The sequence below is a fragment of the Tympanuchus pallidicinctus genome, unplaced genomic scaffold (assembly GCF_026119805.1).
Source record: "Tympanuchus pallidicinctus isolate F22 unplaced genomic scaffold, pur_lepc_1.0 scaffold2, whole genome shotgun sequence".
In the NCBI taxonomy this organism is placed as follows: domain Eukaryota; kingdom Metazoa; phylum Chordata; class Aves; order Galliformes; family Phasianidae; genus Tympanuchus; species Tympanuchus pallidicinctus.
The window spans coordinates 54,194,128-54,214,886 of NW_026294721.1; the positions used below are offsets into that span (position 1 = coordinate 54,194,128).

At 38.7% G+C, this 20,759-nt stretch overlaps 1 protein-coding gene across 5 annotated transcripts in view; it reads right to left on the minus strand.

The window, feature by feature from the left end:
• The window catches only part of CCSER1 (coiled-coil serine rich protein 1), a 617,512-nt gene that overhangs the window by 548,470 nt on the left and 48,283 nt on the right, over positions 1-20,759 (minus strand). For all 5 annotated transcript variants that reach the window (XM_052681483.1, XM_052681485.1, XM_052681486.1 and 2 more), the window contains exon 2: positions 727-2,085. In XM_052681483.1, coding sequence (XP_052537443.1) covers positions 727-2,041 — 1,315 coding nt within the window. In that variant the 5' untranslated portion in view covers positions 2,042-2,085. The remainder of the gene's footprint in view (positions 1-726; positions 2,086-20,759) is intronic.

The following is a 20,759-nucleotide window of genomic DNA, read 5'->3' on the forward strand; positions in this document are numbered from 1 at the left end:
GAGATTGAGGAATAGTTTATTCACTCCATCTTGTTAGTATTTTCAAACTCTTTTTTCAAAGTTAAAGACCCAGCTGATCGTCAACATTCTCCATCATACAATCTGTGAAATGCCCATCTGCACAGCACTGTTTCAGATAGAAACAGCAATATACTATTTTATTCTGTCACTGTAACATTTCCTTCAAGCTACTTAACAGCATCGTTTCATCACAGCATAAAAGCATGTGAATATCAGGAACTTTCGAAACCTAGAGTATTGCAAGATACAAAGTAAATTATTGTTCATAATCAGCTAAAGGAGGCTTATTTTTTGGCAATTTTTCTTCGCCAAACAACAAGCCTTCAACTCAAGTCCAAAATATGCATGCCTCAAAAATCCCACAATTTCCATTCAACAAGAGGCAAGAATCAATTTTCTTTCTTAATGCATTTCGTATGTAAAGAAAACAAAGATACCAACATCACTGAGAGATGTTATTAGTACTAAATGGTAAAACCTGAATCCCAAAAAAACAACGGTTTTTGTTTTATACCTTTTGTTATTCTGATTTAAGCTTGATTTTGGAGGAAAACACAATTCATAACTTCTCACCTTTCTAGATAGCACTGACAAAGCTAAACTAATACTTAACAACCGAACAATCTCTAAATCATAACTAAGGGGAAAAAGAAAGCAAGTCAACTTCCAAACCATCAAACCTCACAATTAAATAAGAGTACATACCGTTAGGATGGTTTGTTTCATATCCCTGTTGCATTTTAAAGGACTGAGATTCAGAACACTGAATAATCTTAGGCTCTGTTACAGGAATTGTTTCTCTCTTGTGCTTGGAGAACGTGATTTCCTCTTGGTCCCCACTCAATTCCTTAGCTGCTGGAGAGTGCATCCCCAGTTCTTCTTTATGCTGTAATGCAAAGGTTTCTAAATTCACCTTTTCTGAGTTCATTTCTCCTTTGTGCCTGGCATCTGTAACATGTAGTTCATTGGCTTGCAATGATACTTTCGTTTGATTAGCAGCTGAAGTTTTGAACAAAGTATTAGATTCAACACTACACAAGCTTGCATGACTTGCAGGAGATACAGCAGCAGACTGGCAAGGACTTCCCACATAATCCATTTCCTTCACCGGAACAGCAGCAGGATTAAAGATTATCTGAGAGGTAGAGACACTATGGCCAAAATCCTCTGCTAGCAGCACACCATTCCCACTGCCGGGCAGAGCATCAACCTCTGAAACAGAATCCTCCGTCAAGGTTATGAAGTCAGAGGGGGTCTGGACAGCCGTGAGGTCAGCCGAGAGCAGTGGAGACTGCAAAGCACTCCCCATGCACTCCATCACCTCAGCTGAGCACGGAGAAGAGGACGTGGCAATCACTGGCTCACTTTCAACATAGGATTTTATCTCCAGCACGCACCCAGTCTGCTGCACAGAAGAAACTGACTGACTCTGTGGAACCGGTTTGGAAAACTTGTAGTGCGATGAGAAAGATTTAGGGAGAAGTTTTCGTGTGGACTGTTTGACAGAGTAGCGGCTCTGTTCCTCCACAAAGCCAGAATCGTCACCCTCGTTTTTGCCAGAGCTTATACAATTTATGAAGACATTCTTATTAGCTGAAGATTCCTTTCCTTTTTCGAAATCATCTGTCAAAGACCTTGTTATCTTCTTGCTACGCGAACTGCCAAAACTAACCGAATGCCTTCCTCTGCTTTTAATGTGTTCCTCCAGGCACAGTTTTTGAAAAGTACTGAGAGAGGGCTGGGCACCATTTGAGATGTTAACATTCTGGCTGGCGGCATCAGGCTTTTGCTCCCCCCCCTTCTTGTTATGGAAGCTAATGGAAGGAGTTCGGAATATGCTCCGGCGCTTGCCTGTGCTCCCTGAGCTGGAGTTAGTGCTGGATGGGGAGGAGGTGTGCACACCCACAGTACTGGCAGAGGAAGGCGAAGAAGGGAGGGAGTCATGTCTCCGGCTAATACTTCTTCTGAATATTGGCAACCGAGACACTAGAGTCGATCTCCTGGATCCTGAGTCCCCCATTAGGGCACGAGGCGCTCACACTTCTTCACAACCAAGAAATTAATCTGGGGTGAGAAAGAAAGACAGAGAATAATAATTCAGCCTAAAGGCCAAGTGAACAAGTTAAGTCAGCCAAAACACTTGAGACATCAAAGTCTATCTTATGTACAACTCCATCTCATTATATGTTATTACAATTTCAGTTATTTTGATCTGCAGCACCAAAATCCTAGTAACTGAGCAAAGATGTGGCTCAAAACATTCTACACAAGATATACAGTTGCATACATTATGCAATGCATATCATACTGAGTAACAGTATAATATTGTATTAACAGCACTGCAGATATAACTACAACAAAATTAATCTTTAAGAAATACACAACAGTTGTTCCTCCTTTTGGTTTTTGCCATATTAAACTACTGTGGTGAGTGACAGGACTGCTTAGAGAACAATAAAACCAGATGATACGATCACAAGAACAAGAGAGGTCTAATGCTTAAGTGCATCTTATTGAATTGCAAGTGTTCAGCACTTAGGAAAAAATACCAGGTCATTTATCTAAGCAGTATTTGTATGTCAAGCACAAAAAACAAATTCATTCATCTAATAGAATACATATGAATGGCATGTATATTTATATAGTATGTAGTATACACATACAAACATACCATACATACATATGGGTACCTATAATTACATCTATACTACGTTACTGTAAAAGTAAGAGTAATGATTAAGTTTAGAGATTGTGAGTAGACAGCTTCTGTCAGCATGGCTCCAGTTTGAATGTGCACTATCAAGCAGCCACAATTTAAGTAGCATCAAGAATGAATTACATTTTCTAGCTTATGGAGTGGGACATAGCTTGCAAACAGCCACTGATTTCCAGAATACACTGACCATTACAAGCTAAAACCTGAGCTGGATAATGCAGAAGTCCAGCAACTGAATTGACACAAATTTAAACTGTCCTGTCCTACAGGGACAGAATTGATGATACAGGCAAACAAGCAGGTTATCAAAATAGCTTTTCATCAATTAAACCAAATGACACAGGGGCTCTGATACATAAGACCCCTCACGTTTACAATGCTAGGAGCAAAAGTACTGGCAGCAACAGAGAGGATCCAGGCCATCAGCTCACATGAGGACTTAGATTGCTCTACATTCTTCACCTGCCCACAACCCAACCTACTGAAAACACGTCAGAAAGCTGCATGCAGCCCCATCTGCCCTCTCCACACAGATCTCTGCTTTTAGCTACCTTCAGATATATCGTGTTAATTCAGATATATTGTGATGTTGTTGGTGGGCTTGGGTTGGTTTTATTTTTTTTGCTTTCGTAAACATGTGCTTGCAGGCATACAGATGCGTGCAGACAACACAAGATTATTCAACAAGACTATGAAGGCCCTTCATAGTATTTTCATAAGACGTCATAATCACTGAAAAAAGCTTTTAGAATGTAGTGTTACAGCTGCAGTAGATAGGCCAAATATTTTTAAAAATATTAAATTGCTATGGACTTTGTTATGCTCAAATCATTATTCACTCCCATTGTCTACTCTCTGGCCCACATCTTAAGTATCAGTTCACTAGAGATCAAGTCCTCCTATTGTGTAATTAGGAAATGAACTCAATAGAGAGTCAAAAGAAGTATAAAAAGGACAAAAAAAAGCACATGTTATTCCATTTGCAATAAGAAATCTGTGTCTAAATAATAATAGACATTATTCCTATCAACCACTGCCCAGGTAGCAGTTCTTAATGGAATTCCTTTCTCTAGCAGCAGATAACATAAATGGTATTTGCTCATTCATTCTGCCTTGCCTCTTGAAGGCAGAGCACACACAGGCTGTCAACACTTCTATCATCCAGGCAGCAAAAATCCTCACGCATTAAATAAGCTCATTACAATAAGGTATAAGCTCATTATAATCAACTATAAGCTCATTAAAACATTTACCATTCTTTCTAGGGAAACAATGGCTATCATAAAACATTTCTGAAAACAAACAGCCATGCATACAGGAATGTTTAATTGCATATGTGGGACAATGTCAATGTTCAGCCCTGAGTCAAAACGATTGTTCTACTTGCAATATAGAAAAGATATACATTGATATACACAAACAGTTAAAAGACTTTTTTCCTTAATACAGGAGGGTTATAAACTGCCATCTGTGTTCTACTATTAACTATATTAAAGAGGTGGTGCTCCCTTTCAGTCTTCACATGCACCTTAATTGTGTTTACTATTTTATAGTGGTCAATCTTGGAGTGAAATTCAATTCAGCTACACTGTTATTCTCTACATAGAAAAATGTTTATTCTATACCAAGCCACTAAATATCTATATCCAATATTCTTAGCTCTACTGACAAAGTTCTTAAAAAGCAAAAATAAAGGAAAAAGAAAACAATAGAGAAATATCTTTGAATGACAGATAGCTTTTGCCCTTGCAGACCAATCTGTCAATTAACTTGGACTTTTCCTATAAAAATCACAGCTATTCTGATCCGGCACATTAATTCTAGGACCTATCGCAAAGCTTCTTTTAGCTTCAAGAAACAACAGCCTTGCTAGAACAGTAGCTATAATACTAGTCAAGCAAACAAGAAGGATCTACAAAAACAAAGCAGGCAGGTCTATGATGGCTTTCCATTCTATCAGCATCCTTGCTTAAAAAATATATATTTTGCACAACCATCACATCACATGAGTCAAAATATAATCTGAATTATGTTTAATATAGAGGTCAGAACGCAGCTACATGATACAACTTGGGACAGATTTTTGATGCACATTATTTCATGTGGTATAATATAACACTAAGTATGATATTATGAGAAAAAAAAATAAGTAACCTGGCTTTAAAACATTTAGTTGCAGTCAGAATAATGATGGATTATCCCATGATCTGCTGTTCCTCAACACCAATGAAAATTAAGAAACATGCAAAGTGTGAAGCAGAATGTGATAGAGACTTTTTCCCCATTCTTAGCAATTTTAATAGTTAATCAGATGTAAATAGTTTCTTTTCACAAAAGAAAAAAATAAAATTCTGATTAATCTCAAAAAATATACTGAAGTAATGTACTTCATTACAAGAGAAAACCCAGCGGGCAAGTTTGTCTTACTTCTTCCCATATGAAAGATCTTAGGAGAAACAATCCAAACACACAGTATTATACAAAATATGTAAATGAACAGGGTAAGAATTTTACAACATGCTCTGTACTTTCTAAGTTGTACTTTAACAAAAGAAAAATATGACTTTCAACTTCTAGCTAGTAAAGGTAGAAAAAGTAAAGTACAAGTGTTTGAAATGGGTAAAAGTTAGCTAAACACTACCCAGTGTCTTCAGAGAAATCTATTGGCTGACCATCAGCTGAACAATTAATCCCAGTACTTTTAATTTCCCCTTCTGCAGAGAGTTACTCACAGAGCTGTGCCAGTGCACACAAGGTGTTTAAGAGAGCAGCTCTGTCTGGGGTGTTTATACACCAGTAGATGGAGCAGTCGTTCTGCTTTTTAACTGATCACAAATACAACAAAGCATTAACACCTTCTGCACTTCTCATAGTCTTTGAGACAAATTTAGAACCTGCAACTGTGAATTTTACCATTACCATAAGTATACGCCCACACTAAAATCTAATAGATGCTTATTCAACAAATAATTGTCATGTGTAGGCCTACAAATGTTTTTCCATTATAAAGTACTACCTCTAAACATTTTCTAAACAAATCTTTCCTAAAGATTTCCTCCTTAAAGACATATCTTCTAGAAATATTAAACAGTATCTGCCACACAAAGTTGAAAACAGGATTAGCTGTCTAGAAGTCTAAATGGGAAGCTAAATGACAAACACCTGAAAGGCCCTGACCTTTACTCAAATTAAGAACAGAAACAGTGAATCAGAAATCATCTACTAGATGAAACACACAGGACTACTGTGAATATTTGTACAGAGAACATGCGTGATCGTCCTGTAATGTCTCCTGCACCACTGAGATGTCTGCAGGGACCACTTGGCTCCAGACTTGCACAGACATGACATTGACCCCAGGGTACTACAGGAACCTGAACTAACTCCCAAATAAACACATACAAAATAAATACATTTCATTTTCAGTCAATCAACAGAAGTCTGGTGCAGCTCACGCACTCATGATGAATTGCCCATTAACACAGCAGGCAGCTTCAAAGTCTGCGTACGCCACACTTACATACTAAGCAGCTAAGCACTACTGCCTTGAATATTACTCCAATTTTACCAAATTTTGTTTCAATCTCATTTGTGTCTCCATCATATTTATTTCATTTTGCTTTTTTCCTTTGCGTAGCCCATCAAATCCATTAAAATACTCATTTTCCACTTAAAACAAACTTCTGTGTATAAACCCGTCTATAAACCCATTGTGGAACAGCTGCCACAGCTGTATTTTTTGTGTTTGATTTTATAAGCTAGATTGATCTTAGCAATCACTTAAGAGTTTGATTTTTCCTCAATAGTTATTTATAAGCCAAGAAAGACTAACCAGTATAGAGAGTTGAACTTCCACAAAAGAGTTGAACTTCCACAAAGTTCCTCACGTCTACACATGCATACAATGCAACACATCTTTTCCTCTTTGTATTGCACTGTGTGTGTTTATCAGGAAGAGGGGAAGAAAAAAAAAAAAAAAAAAGATACTTTAGGTCAAAAAAAAAAAAAAAAAAAGAGATTTCCCTCAGGTTCACAAGTTCAGGAGTCCATGCTTATTTTTTTTCCGGAATATTAGTGCTTTCAGAAGCAACAAAGGAAGAAAGCAAATTTATTTGGAGGAAGTAAATTTTAAGTCACACATACATCAACACAGCTGTCTCCAGTTCTGACTGCTCAAGTACAAAAAAGAACGACAGCATTTGTAAGTCTTGAACTCCTACCTCCTGAGCTTGAGATTTTACCTATATCCTCTTTTGACTTTAAATTATGAAGTAAGCGTTAACATGAAATAAGTCATATGTCTTATTTACTCATAATCACTAAGTAAACAAGTAGGGAAACTGAACTCTTAAAAACTTGCAAGGCATTGCTCTTCCCTATGTAAATTTCAAATATCCAGTACCTTAAACGCCTCTGCCACTTTCTAGCATCTACCTGCATTCCTGGTCAACTGGAAAGGTCCCAAAGGATTGTAAGCTTGCCAGCAAATTCCCATCTATAAAAAGGATCGTAAGGAGGACCCAGTGAACTACAGGCCTGCCAGCCTGATTACAGTGCCAGAGAAACTTATAGAACAGGTCAGCTTGAGTGGGATCACACAGCATGTACAGAACAGCCACGGCATCAGGCCCAAGCAGGCATGGTTTCATGAAAGGCTCATGAAAAATCCTGCTTAACCAACCTTATCTCATTCTATGATCCAGTGACCCACCTGATGGATGAGGGAAAGGCTGCTGATGTGATCTACCCTAACTTCAGCAAAGTCTTCAACACTATCTCCCACAGCATTCTCCTGGAAAAGCTGGCAGCCCATGTCTTGGACAGATATACTCTCTGCTAGGTAAAGAACTCACGAGATGGCCAAGCCCAGATAGTGGTGGTGAATGGAGTTAAATCCATGTGGTGATTGGTCACGAGTGATGTTCCTCAAGGGTTGGTACTGGGTCTTGAGCTGTTCAATATCGTTATTGATTACCTGGATGAGGGCATTCAGTGCATCCTCACTAAGTCTACAGATGACACCAAGCTGGCAGGAAGTATCAGAACTGCATGAGGGTAGGAAGGCCCTGCTGAGGGATCTAGTCAGGCTGGGTCGAGGCCAACAGGATGAAGTTCAACAAGACCAAGTCGGATTCTGCACATTGGCCCCAACAACCCCTGCACCTGGAGTATGTTGAGTTTTGAGCCCCTTAGTACTAGACAGACGTCAAGGCCCTGGAACATGTCCAGAGAAGGGCAACAAAGCTGGTGAGAGGTCTGGAGCACAAGTATGATGAGGAACAGCTGATGGAACCAGGATTGTTTATCTGGATAAGAGAAGGCTCAGGGAAGACCTTATAGCTCTCTACAACTACCTGAAAGGAAGTTGTGGTGACGTGGGGGTCAGCCTTGTCCATTTAACTAGTCATGGGACTAGAGCAAATGGCCTCGAGTTGTGCCAGGAGTTGATCAGGTTGGATATTATGAGAAACTTCTCCTCTGAAAGGGTGGTTACGTGCAGGAACAGGCTGCCCAGAGATGTAGTTAAATCATCATCCCTGAAGATGTTCAAGAAATGTTTAGATGTGGTACTAAGGGACATGGTTTAGTGGGGAAATATTGGCAGTAGGTGAATAGTTGGTCTACATGACACTGAAGGTGTTTTCCAACCTAAATGATTCTGTAATAGTAGGTATCTCAAACAACTTCACTATAATATACAAAATATTAAGACATAGGTGGAACATTCTTTTGGGTAGTCTTCATATTCACCCTGCAACCAGTTACTCTTCAGGAAGACCTGGGATCATCTACTGGGATCAAGCAAAACTTGAATTATGTCAAGAGGATAAGCAACTGATTTTCACCTGTCCCACAGTTAGACACAAATAGGTCAGAAAAAATGAAAGAACCTTACCATAGCGAGGTCACAGTCATACTTGTGTGCCTCCTTTTTGGTGGATTTCTCTGGAACAGAGTAAACTGCATCTCTGACCCCTATTATCTGCATTCTGGAAACGTGTACAAGACATTTCTTACAGTACCTGTTATTCACAGTATTTATCTAGCTTAATCAGAGAAGACTTGTAAATAACCTGAAAGACTATGTCTCAAAGACAGCTTATGCTTGCTTCGTGATTCAAATGCCATGCCATCCAGTCCTTTACTATTTCCTGAAGTGTTAGAATACAAGTGAGTTATTCACTACTAACAAGTGGACTTAGGTCACTGAGTGCAAATGGCAATTACAGCATACAAAAACACATTGATTAATACTGAGAGATACCTTTGGCAGACAGAGAAACGTCAATCTGGTAACCATGTTGAATGGCATCATCCTTCCTATCCACAATACAAACGGTAGCATTCATGTAATGAGATAACAGAGAATCTTGCTCAATGAAAAGTTTAATAAGAATGGTAAGTTCGCATCTCACACTAAACTTAGGATTTAGTCGGTTTACAAGTGGTTTTTTACAGGTCATTTACAGGTGGTGATTTAATTTACATCTGAATAGATTAAACCCCACTTTTAACTTGTGTGTACACATTCTGTTCCTTACTACATGCTTTTCCTTACTTTTACCTATGAATAAATACTTAAGACAATCCTAAAAAGAAAAGCCATCAAGAACCTTTCTGTTTCCTCATGCAGTAAGACCAGCTGCAACGTGCCCAAAGGGCACTGACCATTCATACACTGGCAAATAATAGAGCCATCATTTCACCCAGATCAGGACACTAAAGCAGGACAGACTCTTTGCCAGCTTCTTACTCTGCAAATGAAGTGAAACATCACATAAGTCGCTATTCTTATATAAAATACAGGAAGTAACACAACCCTAGATCTATACCAGCACTACACTGTCACATTAGATCTGCAAAATAAAATGCCAACGCTAAAGTTTCCACAGGCATTCAGAGCACCTCTATCAGCTTTCTCATTAAACAACAACTTAAAATATTCTGCTGGCTCACAAGACATCATAAGCATCTTTAAAGCACAATCCAGCTCATTTGTGTCGACACTACTGATTTCAAGTTCTGCTCTAATGCATTTGCTCCAAAATCTGTCGTTCAGTATATTGTAAATTCATATCTCTTGTTGCCTTCAAGCAACCATCTCACAATTCCCTTAGCCCTTTGTGGCCCCAGTAGGATTGAATGCCTTTATTCCACACCCTCCCTTGTCTGTTCCTCTTATTTTCCAGAACCACAACTTCACTGTCATTCAGCAATTTATTTTTTATTCTTAAGTTTCATGCAGTTTTCGTAGTTTAGCTGCTTTTCAGTCTAAAGAGCTGCTTGCTTCTGCTATGCACATGGCAGCCCATGACAACAACAGCAAGTGTCATTTATTCTTCTCTGTGGCTGGCTGGGTGTGTGACTCAGTTTTATCTGCATTAAAAATGGACCATGTGGCTCCACTGAAGTGACTCATGCAGATTTAAAACACTTGGCCTCTCCCCTCCATAACTCTCAGTCACCCCACTGGCAGTTTTTCTTTCACTCTTGAAAAAACAATCCTTGCACATGTACTAGCTAATTAGCCTAGTACACAGACTCCCTTGTTTTAGTGGATGGAAGCTGGGTTTTGTTTGTCTCTGTCTTTTTCATGCTGACCAGTGCAGGAAGAAACCCATTTCTATCATTTTAATCATCTATAATTAAAATTGACAAATCCCTAAGGGATTCATCATGCAATTCTGAAGATCCATGAGCTTCATTCCTACTTTTACTTAAGCATCTGCTTAAGCTGCTGTTAAAAACAACACCAAGACAGAGGGATGCATAGCCACCTTCCATCCTTACCTGGGAAAGGACTGGGCAACAAAAACTCTGCCAGAAGAGCCAAATACAAAATTGAAGAATTTAAGAAATAAAATACACAAAGGTATAGAGTTCACCAAAGTAAATCATGGAGACCCTGCCTAACTTCAAGCAGATTTACAGATTGGTCTTTGATTAATAGCAAAGCAAGGCAGTTGTAGAGCAGCAGCTGTTGACTATGTTATCATGAAATATTATCTCATTAAGAGCAACAGGAGTGAAAATGCTCTCTTTGAAATTCCCTGAAGTTCAGCAGATGAAAACAACAATTCCCAAATCATGCTCTGAAAGATGAACTGAAAATTCTCGGACTAGTCACAGCTTGCTAACGTGATTCCTTCTCCCCGTGGGCATCACCAGACTTAAGTTGTGTTCCTCGTGGGGCTGAATATTAAATACATTCATAATTTCCAACCCTGGTATTATGTAATTTTAATTGCTAACTAATTGCTTTAGTTTCATTTTGTTTAAGTATTTTACTAGACATAACTTTTGTAGGAAGAGTACCTTTTACTAATAAATCCACTAAATTTAGAAATAAATCACAATACTTATGTTTTGCTGAAAACTTCAGTAAATCTCAGCAATGACTCAAGGCTATTCCCCTTTCGATTTGCTGAAATACAACTATTTCCAAGTTAGATTCAAATAAGTCTAATATAGCCATCTTTTCACTAACAATACAAGAGAAGGAAACCCCAGATGAAAATTATCAGGACAATTAAATATATTCATACACTCTAAATGTGACTGTGAGCTGTTAATCAAACATGGGAACACTGTGAGACTTATTTCTATGGCAGTGAGTCTATTTAAGAACAGAAAGTGTGGCACACTTCATGAGATACAAGTGCCATAGCAGGTAATCCCCAGAAATACACACTCCCAGCTTATGCACACATATTAAATACTGGAAGTTAAGAAGCTCTAAGCAAAAAACTGCTTTGTGATCGAGATACTTGTGACAACCCTCCTTATCAATTACATGGAGAACATATTGAACTGTCACACAGGTATTTTACTTCTGTGCTGTAAATGCAACTTCAGACATTTAGATGAAAAGAAGGCCTTAGTAAAAATCTTCTTGCATTACCAGAGAACTATGAAGTACTATACCATAAACAGTTTATAGAAATCAACACTTTTAACTTCGTGTTTAGATCTCATACTTTAAAACAGCCAAACAAAGGTCTTCAGATGACAGTATACTTAGGAAAGTTTTATTAATTAAGAACTAGAACAATTTCTCAAATTATTTTCTACAATTTTGTATACATACATCTTCGTTAAAATTATTCACGTCAACATAATGCCTTACAAACTTATCACAATTCCAGTAGTCATCTGTATTATATGAAGAAGCAGTAACTTATTTGCTGCTATTGTCAAAGAGTTAGCACTCAGGTCAGTACTGCATCAAGAGAAGGTAAAGCAGATGAGACGTGGAGGAAAACCACCCTTAGGGAAGAATAATATGTATGGGGAAATAATGATTATATCAAGGCAGATATCCCTTGATTTCCAGTAAAGGAAAGCTGTATAGTGGCTGTTATGAACAAATGACTAAGTCTCGTTTTATCCAAATTGCTTAAGAAGCAAAAAAAAGTGAATAAATAGGCAACACAAGGGTTTATATGTTCAATTAAATGTTTTTTACAATTACCTCTTGTTCTAAAGCTTATCGCTTCTCTCAGCTGATATCTGCTACCTGAATCCGCCTCTATCACAACTTCTGAACAGTTTTAAAGAGTAATCTCCACAACTGATCAGATCAGGCAACAGTTAACCTTACAAGGTAAGGTTTTCAAGGTTTCTACTTTATGTTCCTGGATGTCAGTGATAAGCCTATGTTGGCTTCAATCAAAACAAAGTTCTATAGTTTGAAAGTGCCTACAATCAACCTCCATCCTAATGCTTTCTAAGGTAGTAATTATTACTTTCCTTTAGCATTAAATGCAACTCTCAAAGCTAGGGTTGTCTTCTGAGCAATCAGATACACTGAAAGCATTTTCATAAAAGCACAACTCCTGGAAGTTTAACCAGAAAATTAACTTCTCACTAGGGAACTGTGTCCCTTTGTACTCTGCCCCTTGGCTGGAAAGACTACGAGCAGAGCAGACCACATCAGACCTACAAGTTACACAGGAAAACCAACAGCTGTTCCTTTACAGTGCAACCCTTCAAAACATAAAAAATACCAATCTGAAACATGGATTTCCTCTCTTATGCAATGAAAGTGGTTGGAGACTCTGTTGCAAATAGCAACAGAAAAATATTGACAGAAGTGGTCTCCCATGTAATTCCAAGTGGGCTATTACATTGGTGACCTACCTCAAGGTAGAAGAACATAGAATGACATAGAAGATAGAAAGTTGGGAGAAAAACAAGTTGGGTGATAAAACTAAGTCAGAACAAAGAAGAGTTCCCAGATCATTCAGACTTCTTGCGTTGTTGCACATTTTTTATTTCTTTTTTGTTGTTGTTGTTCTATCAAAAGCTATCGCACAGAGAAGTTTACTTATACTAATTGCTTAACAGCAGTATCTCAGAACCAGTTAAATCTCATGGAACTTACAGATAGGACGCTCTGAACACATGTGATATGTAGTTTTTTTGTTTTGTTTTTCTTACACTACCTCACAGATACTAAGAAATTCAACTCAGGAAACAAGGGAAGGATGTAAGCACATTCTTAACTTGGAGAATGAGAATGATGTCATCCCTAGTCAGTAAGACACTTAAAGGTAAGACAACTCTCAAAACATAAATGATTTCATTGACTTCAAGATAAGTACAATGCTAATTGCTTTGTTCAGTTAAGGGAACAAGGATATAATTTAGTCCCCTTACACTGGATGACTTGGACATCCTGTTTCTTACATTTCAGACTGAAAGACAGAATAGTAAAAGCAAATTTTAAAGGTTAAATTAATTATACAGTTACTGCAAACCAAAATGCCCTACTCTGAATGTAGTTAGGCTAAGAGTTGTAAAATACACTGAGAACTCATTACATAGTTGGAACATATGAATACATTATTTTCTTAAATTTATGCACAAATCTAATTTATATGCAGAACAATTATGAAGATCTAAGAAATGTAAAACCAAGATACCTTGTGATTCTGAGCTCAAAAAAAAAAAAAAAAAAAAAAGTCGGCTCTATAAAAGCAGATTTAACACGTTCATGTGAGAACACAAAAATGCGATTAAAAGACAGCTAAACACAGTAGGGCTCTGTGTTTTTGTGAAGTTCTGAAACACTGTCTGCAATGCATAAAAGCTATCAAAAAAATCAAGTTCAGTTGCTTCCCAGTCACCTCAACAGCTCTTACTAAGTGAATAGTTTGTACATCTAATTTTTAATGCTCATTAGTTTCAGATGAAAAACAGATTCGAAAGCACGTTACTCTTCTTACACATAAATACTCACAAGATATCAACATATGCATCACTGCCCTCCAGCTCCATACAAGAGAAGGTTTTGTTGATCTAGTAGTTTTCTTTTAGAATGAGTGAAATAAGTATTTTTGTAGATCCTTTTACACAAGAACATTTTGCTCGATTTACTAGCACTGGTGAGCCTGAAGAAAGCTTGCAGGAATGCATAGGGACAGAACTTATTAATAAACAGGAGAGAAAATTCAGAAAAATGAAGCTCTGTGATCTCATTTACTGTGTAGTTTCTCGCAATTGAGTAACTACAAGCTCACAGCCAGATGTTCAGAACAGCTTTAAGTATTAGCTCATTAAAGCATTTCTTCATGTCCTACTCCATTTCATCCGATCTCTAAAATTTAAACAGCCATAATGCTTCCATACTTTCAAAGCAGCCTGCAGATATTAGAAAGAGTGCCATGAATACTGTTTTGCAGTCTTCGCTGTTGTAAAAACAGTTGACTGTCCTTTTTTTAGAGCCAGTCTTTTTTCCATGACCTTCCCATTCCTAGCAGTAAATATTTTTTTTCTGTAGCTCGTATTGAAAACCTTTGTTTTTCCCATTATAAGGTCACAACTTCGTATTTTCAGTAATTTTACCCTATTCTGTTTGGATGCACCTGCTTTCAGTTGAAAAAAGGTCAGAACGTTTTGTTACATCTGAAAATGAAGCCCTACAGAAATGAAGGATACACAAACAACTACAAATCTCCACGTACACTAGTTTTCATCCCCTAGTTATTAAGGAGCTATTAAGGATCTTTTTGTTTGCCATATAATGAAGTTTTCTTAACTCATACGAACGAATTAAAAGCAAAAAGAACAGACGGTTAAGCTACTTATTACCAGCTTTGTGAATAAGAAGTTAGTATTTGGAACAAGCATACTTGTTCAACTGTCAATTTCTTTGCAATTTTTGCAGCTTCCGCTACATTTTCTTAAGTTCAGTATTGAGAAGTGGATTACACTCGGTGATTACTATTCTTTGGAAGAAAAGACCATATCATCTGACCAAGATGTTCCACTACTTACAATGCACAATGACATTTTTTCATCAGAAGATGTAAACTGAACCCACCATTCCAGAGAATAAAATTACCTCAACTGAACTCCAACAGCAGTGGTTAATCTAAATGGTCTTACTTTTTAAGTGTGAAGCAGCCACTTAAACGCTGGAGAAGTACACTTGTTATTCTCATGGGGGTATGCAAAGACAGCAAAACGGAAAAACAACATCAATCATGAACACAAACCTGTAGAGTGCCCAAGTGACCGAGATGACCCTGGGCATCCCAGCTAGTATAGTAAGTAGTGTGTCATCAGAATTAGGGAAGAAATTGTCCCACTGTACTCAGCCCACACCTTGAGTTCTGTGTTCAGTTCTGGGCCCATCACTACAAGACAGACATTGAATTGTTGAAACACATTTAGAGAAGAGCAACAAAGCTGGTAAAGGGACTAGAAATCAAGAGTTATGAGGATTGAGTGAGAGAACTGAACCTCTTGAGAAAAGGAGGCTGAGGGGAGGCTTCATCACTCTTTACCACTGTGTGGAAAGAGATTACAGTGAGGAGAGCATTGGTCTCTATTCTCAGATGACAAGTGACAGGACACAAGGAAATGGCCTCAAGTTGCACAAGAGGAGGTTTAGATTGAATTTCAGGAAGAATTTCTTCACAAAAATGGTGGTTAGGTGTTGGAATGGACTGCCCAGGGGAATGTTGGAGCCTACACCCCTGTAGGTTCTTAGAACTTGGGCAGACATGGCACTTAGGGACGTAGTATAGTGGTGAACTTGTAAAACATTAGGTGATGGTTGAACTTGATGATCTTATGGATTTCTTCCAACCTGAATGATTCTATTAATCTGGAGCAAGCAAACATTCTTTGGAAGCTTCTACATGAGAGTTAAATATATTAATAATTAGCTTAGTAGCTCTCACAATTCCTAACTGTTAACTGCATGTCACACAATAAGAAATTGCTTTGCAATTACAAACCATCCATTTAAGCAAGTACTTCACATACAGAATGTCTCTGGATTCTGGAAAAACTGTGCCAACAAAACAACACAGAGGAGTTCCAGTTCACAGGAGAGAAATGTTTGGAGGTAACGAAAGAGAGCTCTGTTGCTGGACAGCAGCTGCCAGTATCAGAGCAAGCAAACTCGCTGCTTTAGCACAATAAAATACATTTTCTATGAAATTTCTGTAATTTAAAGTGTTACCAAGACATTGAAATAGTGACAGCACCATGCTTTCTGCCAGCTTGGATAAGATATTCAGAAACAGACACACAGCAGGCTCAATCAAACAGTCCTACTGACATCTCCTGAAAAAAAAAAACACCATTCTATGCAGGGAGGCAATGAGTACTTTTAAAAATCCAATATATCTCATTGCTGCTAATGTAGGCAGCAGCAAGAAACTAAAACTTCCCCAGATGTAACTCCATAAACATACATTCAATGCCCGTGATGACATAGGCACTGATGACGTAGGACAGACAATGCAGTTCTCATTCATTTTCTTTTGTCAAGACTATATTTCACAGAGGCAAGTCTAACATATGCCACATGCAAAAGGCGACTGAGAAATGAAGTAAGAATCATCCAGCATCCGACAGGGACAGGCTGCAACTCAATAAAGGAACGGAATGGAAATGAAGTCCCTTAAAAAGTTAAATTTGTTACATCGCTGTATATACCATGCTCAAGTGCGCCAGAAGCAGAGTGGTGGTCCAGTCAAAAAGCCCACACTGCAATCTGGTGCACATGAAGGAGTGGAAGGATCACCCTGGGATCCCACAGAGACAGAGGCCCCCACAATGCAATCAGTATCCACATTTGTACACTGAAATGCAGTGATGTGCATGGATGAGTTCTCCAAAGAGCAGCTGGGGCTCTGCTATGCACATGCAGTATAACTTGACATCCCTCTGCTTGGACGAACTACAAGCCTACTACCGGCACAAGGAAAATAACTAGGAGATGCCATGCTCCCTCTGATGACTTTTGCCTTTGATTTTCCTGTCCTGAGGTGGAGGGACAGCTGCTGTTTTGCAGCTCAACCACCCCTCCACCAGCCAAGTTCAGGACTGCTTTAGGAAACCCTAGTTTATTTTTATCTGTGCCAGTACAACCCAAGAACACCATGGTGCTGGTGCTGCTAGCAATACCACTCTGCCTCACTGCCCATGGGCATGGTTCTGAGGGCAAGAATGGATCAGAAGACGTTGGGACAATGTCTCTCCACTGGCTCCTCATTTTAGAGCACAGCTCCAAGGGCTTTAGTATGGGCCCCAGAGGGTTGGTAGACCCTCCATGAAGGTACAGCCATAGGAGCAGCAGGCCATGAAATCTGGCTCTCCAGGCCTTGCCTTCCCTGCTATAACCTCTCCTAGTTCCCAGATCACTCACCAACTGGTGCTGGTGCCACTACTCAGTCACTGCTCAGATACCAGTGATGCTGGTGACTTGACTGAGGTCAGGTCAGGGTGACAGACAGATCAAATTGAAGGAGAGTGCAATGCTTAGCCTGAGACATTCCCAAACTCACATGCTCTGCTTGCCCTCCCTGTTCTCCAGGGCACCTTTGTCCATTCAGGGTAGCCTTCCTACTTCACAGTTGTATGGGATATGGATCCCCAGGACATGAGTAAACTGGACATAAGCACAGGAAGCTAAAGCTACTATCTGCCCTACCCACCATCCTAGCTTGGTCCTTCATTTGACCACCTGCTCAGTATTATTGTATACTTTTAGAAGATTTTGATGTATTAGAATGAAAGCATGCATTTGCTTTTTCTCATTCTCTTGTGTAAGAGAGGATGATTATAAACCAACAACTTCTTTTCATCTTATTTTCTTGTAACTGATTCTGATTTCAAAGAGACTTTTACAGTCATCTAGTACAACTACCCTGCAACGAACAGGGGCACTTATAACTAGATCACATTGCTCAGAGGCTCATCCAGACTGACCTTACGTGTTTTCAGAGACAGGGCACTCACCATTTCTCTGTGAACCTGTTCTAGTACTTCACTACCCTTATTGGAAAAAAAGCTTTTTCCCTACATTTAAAAGAGGGGAGATTTAGACTGGTTTGAAACTATTTCCTCTTGTATAATCACAACTGATTCTGCTTCTTTCTCAGAGCCCCCCTTAAACATACTGAAAGGTCACTATCAAGACTCCATGAAGCCTTCTCTTCTCCAGGCTGAACAACCCCAGCTCCCAGCCTGTCCTCACAGGGGAGGTGTTCCATCTCTTGAATCATTTTTGTGGCCCTCTTCTGGATGCATTCCAGCACGCCCAAGTCCGTCCTGTACTGAGGCTTCCACGTTTGGATGCATTACTCCAGGTGAGGTCTCACCAGTGTAGACTAGTGTGGCAGAACCACCTCAGTCTGCTGGTCAGTCCTCTTTCAATGCAACCCCAGACACAGTTGGCTTTCTGGGCTGTGAGGACAAACTGCTGGCTCACACCAAGCTTAGCATTCACTAGTATCCCTAGGTCTTTTTCAGCAGGCCTGTGCTCTATCCTTTGATCCTCCGGATTGTATTTATAGTGGCTGTTGCCATGACCTGAGTGCAAGACCTTGCACTCGGATTGCACTTGGATTTGTTAAGCATCGTGAGATTCACCTGCACCCACTGCTCAATCTCTCTCTCTCTGGATGGCATCCTCCAGGCATGTCAACCATGTGGCAGACTATCATGCCATCCATAAACTTGCTAAGAGTGCACTCAGTCCCACTGTTCATGCTACATTTATGTTAAAAGATGTTGAATAGCACTGGTTTCAAGAAAGGCCTATGGAAGACACCACTCATGACCAGACTCCATCTGAACAGTATCATTGACCACAACCCTCTGGCTGCAACCATTCAAATAATACTTTATCCACTGACTAGTCCAGCCTTCGAATTCATACTTCTCCAATTAGGGATAAGAATGTGGTGTGGGGCTGTGTTGAAAAATATTTAGGAAGCTATTTCATCCTAAAACTACTGAAATAGAATGCTCTAATTGAACAGACAGGGAACCATTTCTTAAACAAGTAATTAAGATTAGTGGTCTCATAATTTTAGGCTTGTCCTAAAATCTGAAGCCTATGAGCTTCACCTTATAACACAAATACAGTGATTTCATCTTAGAAGAACAGATATGTTTCTAAGTCAGAGAAAGCTAGCTACCTCACTATACTGGAAAATTGATTAGTCAATGAAAAACAAATCAACTAATATCGTTAGCAGACAGAAAAGTTGGTGACAGTTGTGCTGAATGTCAATTTGATGACAGTCTTTCTAGTGAAAACAATACGTATGCCTCATCAGAAGAGCCACAATGCATACTCAAGGGAAGTATAAAATATTAGTGCAACTAATTTCATCTTACACAGTTTAATTACTCATCCAAACATATTACTTATCCAAGAAATATAAATGAACAGTGGAAGGATTTTTTTTTATTCTTGGAATAAACTTTGAATACTACAGTATTAAGCTTATCAGAAAGCCTGATAAGTAAATAAAAAAACACAACCATGCCTTTCCACTTACAGCACTTCTGATAACTTCGTGAAGAATGAAGAAAGGAGTATTCAGCTTTGACTGCTTCTCAGTTAGATCAAGGATAGAGAGATCAAGCATCTACAAACTACAGAATTTCTAAAGAAAATCTGGACAATTATTGATTCGCTTCTACAGAATGAAGACAAAAAATAATAAAAGAAACAAGTCATGAACATATGATACACCTTAAATTAAAAAAACCTATAGGAAGGGACCATAACCATTGAAGGGAGGATACCAAAATTGAACGTTTGACAAAACTACTAAAGAAGTTTAGCAGTCAAATTAAGAGATTACTTTTGCCTTTTCATACTGATTTTGCCTTTTTTTCCAAGAACTTAAGAATCCAAGTCTCATAAAACCACATGCCTCTCTCACAAAGGTTATACAGTAAAGTAATAAGATAATAATAATAAGTTTTCCACTAAAGAGAGTTTTATACATAACATACATCAAGGGTGGTCAGGCACAGGAATGAACTGCCAAGGGAGGTGGTGGAGTCACCGACCCTGGGGGTGTTCAAGGAAAGACTGGATATTGTGTTGTGGGACATGGTTTAGTGGGAACTATTGGTAATAGGTGAACGGTTGGACTGGGTGATCTTTTAGGTCTTTTCCAACCGTGGTGATTCTATGATTCTATACATACATTGCACACAATTCTCCAGAGGAAAAAAGCTAAACGGGGAAAAGGAAGTTAATTAATGCATTTCTCAGGAGAACATAAATGTCAACATACAATTCACAATGAAAATACAAGATTCCTCTTCTAAAAATAACTAGCCAGGAACTATTTCAACTGATAGATTTAAAAAAAAAATAATATATCCTATTAAGTTATTACACTTATTTCCATCTCTCACAGCAAGGTTGCTTCTAGTGGAATGCAACGCATATCATATCTTACAGATTACACCAAGTCCATCTACCAAAATTTGCAGTGGAAATCGAGCCTTTTCCCCTGGTTCCATGATTTGTCTTATTTTGACAATTTATACCTGTCTTCCACTTCCTCGATACTCAATACTGGTAGAAAGCAAGCAACTCCCATCAGCAAAGAGAACTGGAATTAAGAGCTAGTACCCAATACTTATTTTATTAATGAATATATATTACTGAAAAGGAATAAAGAAACTAAAGAGACATTGGCACTCAGCACTGCCTCCAAGGTGGTACCTTGTGAATTAGCAGATGCTCTGCCCC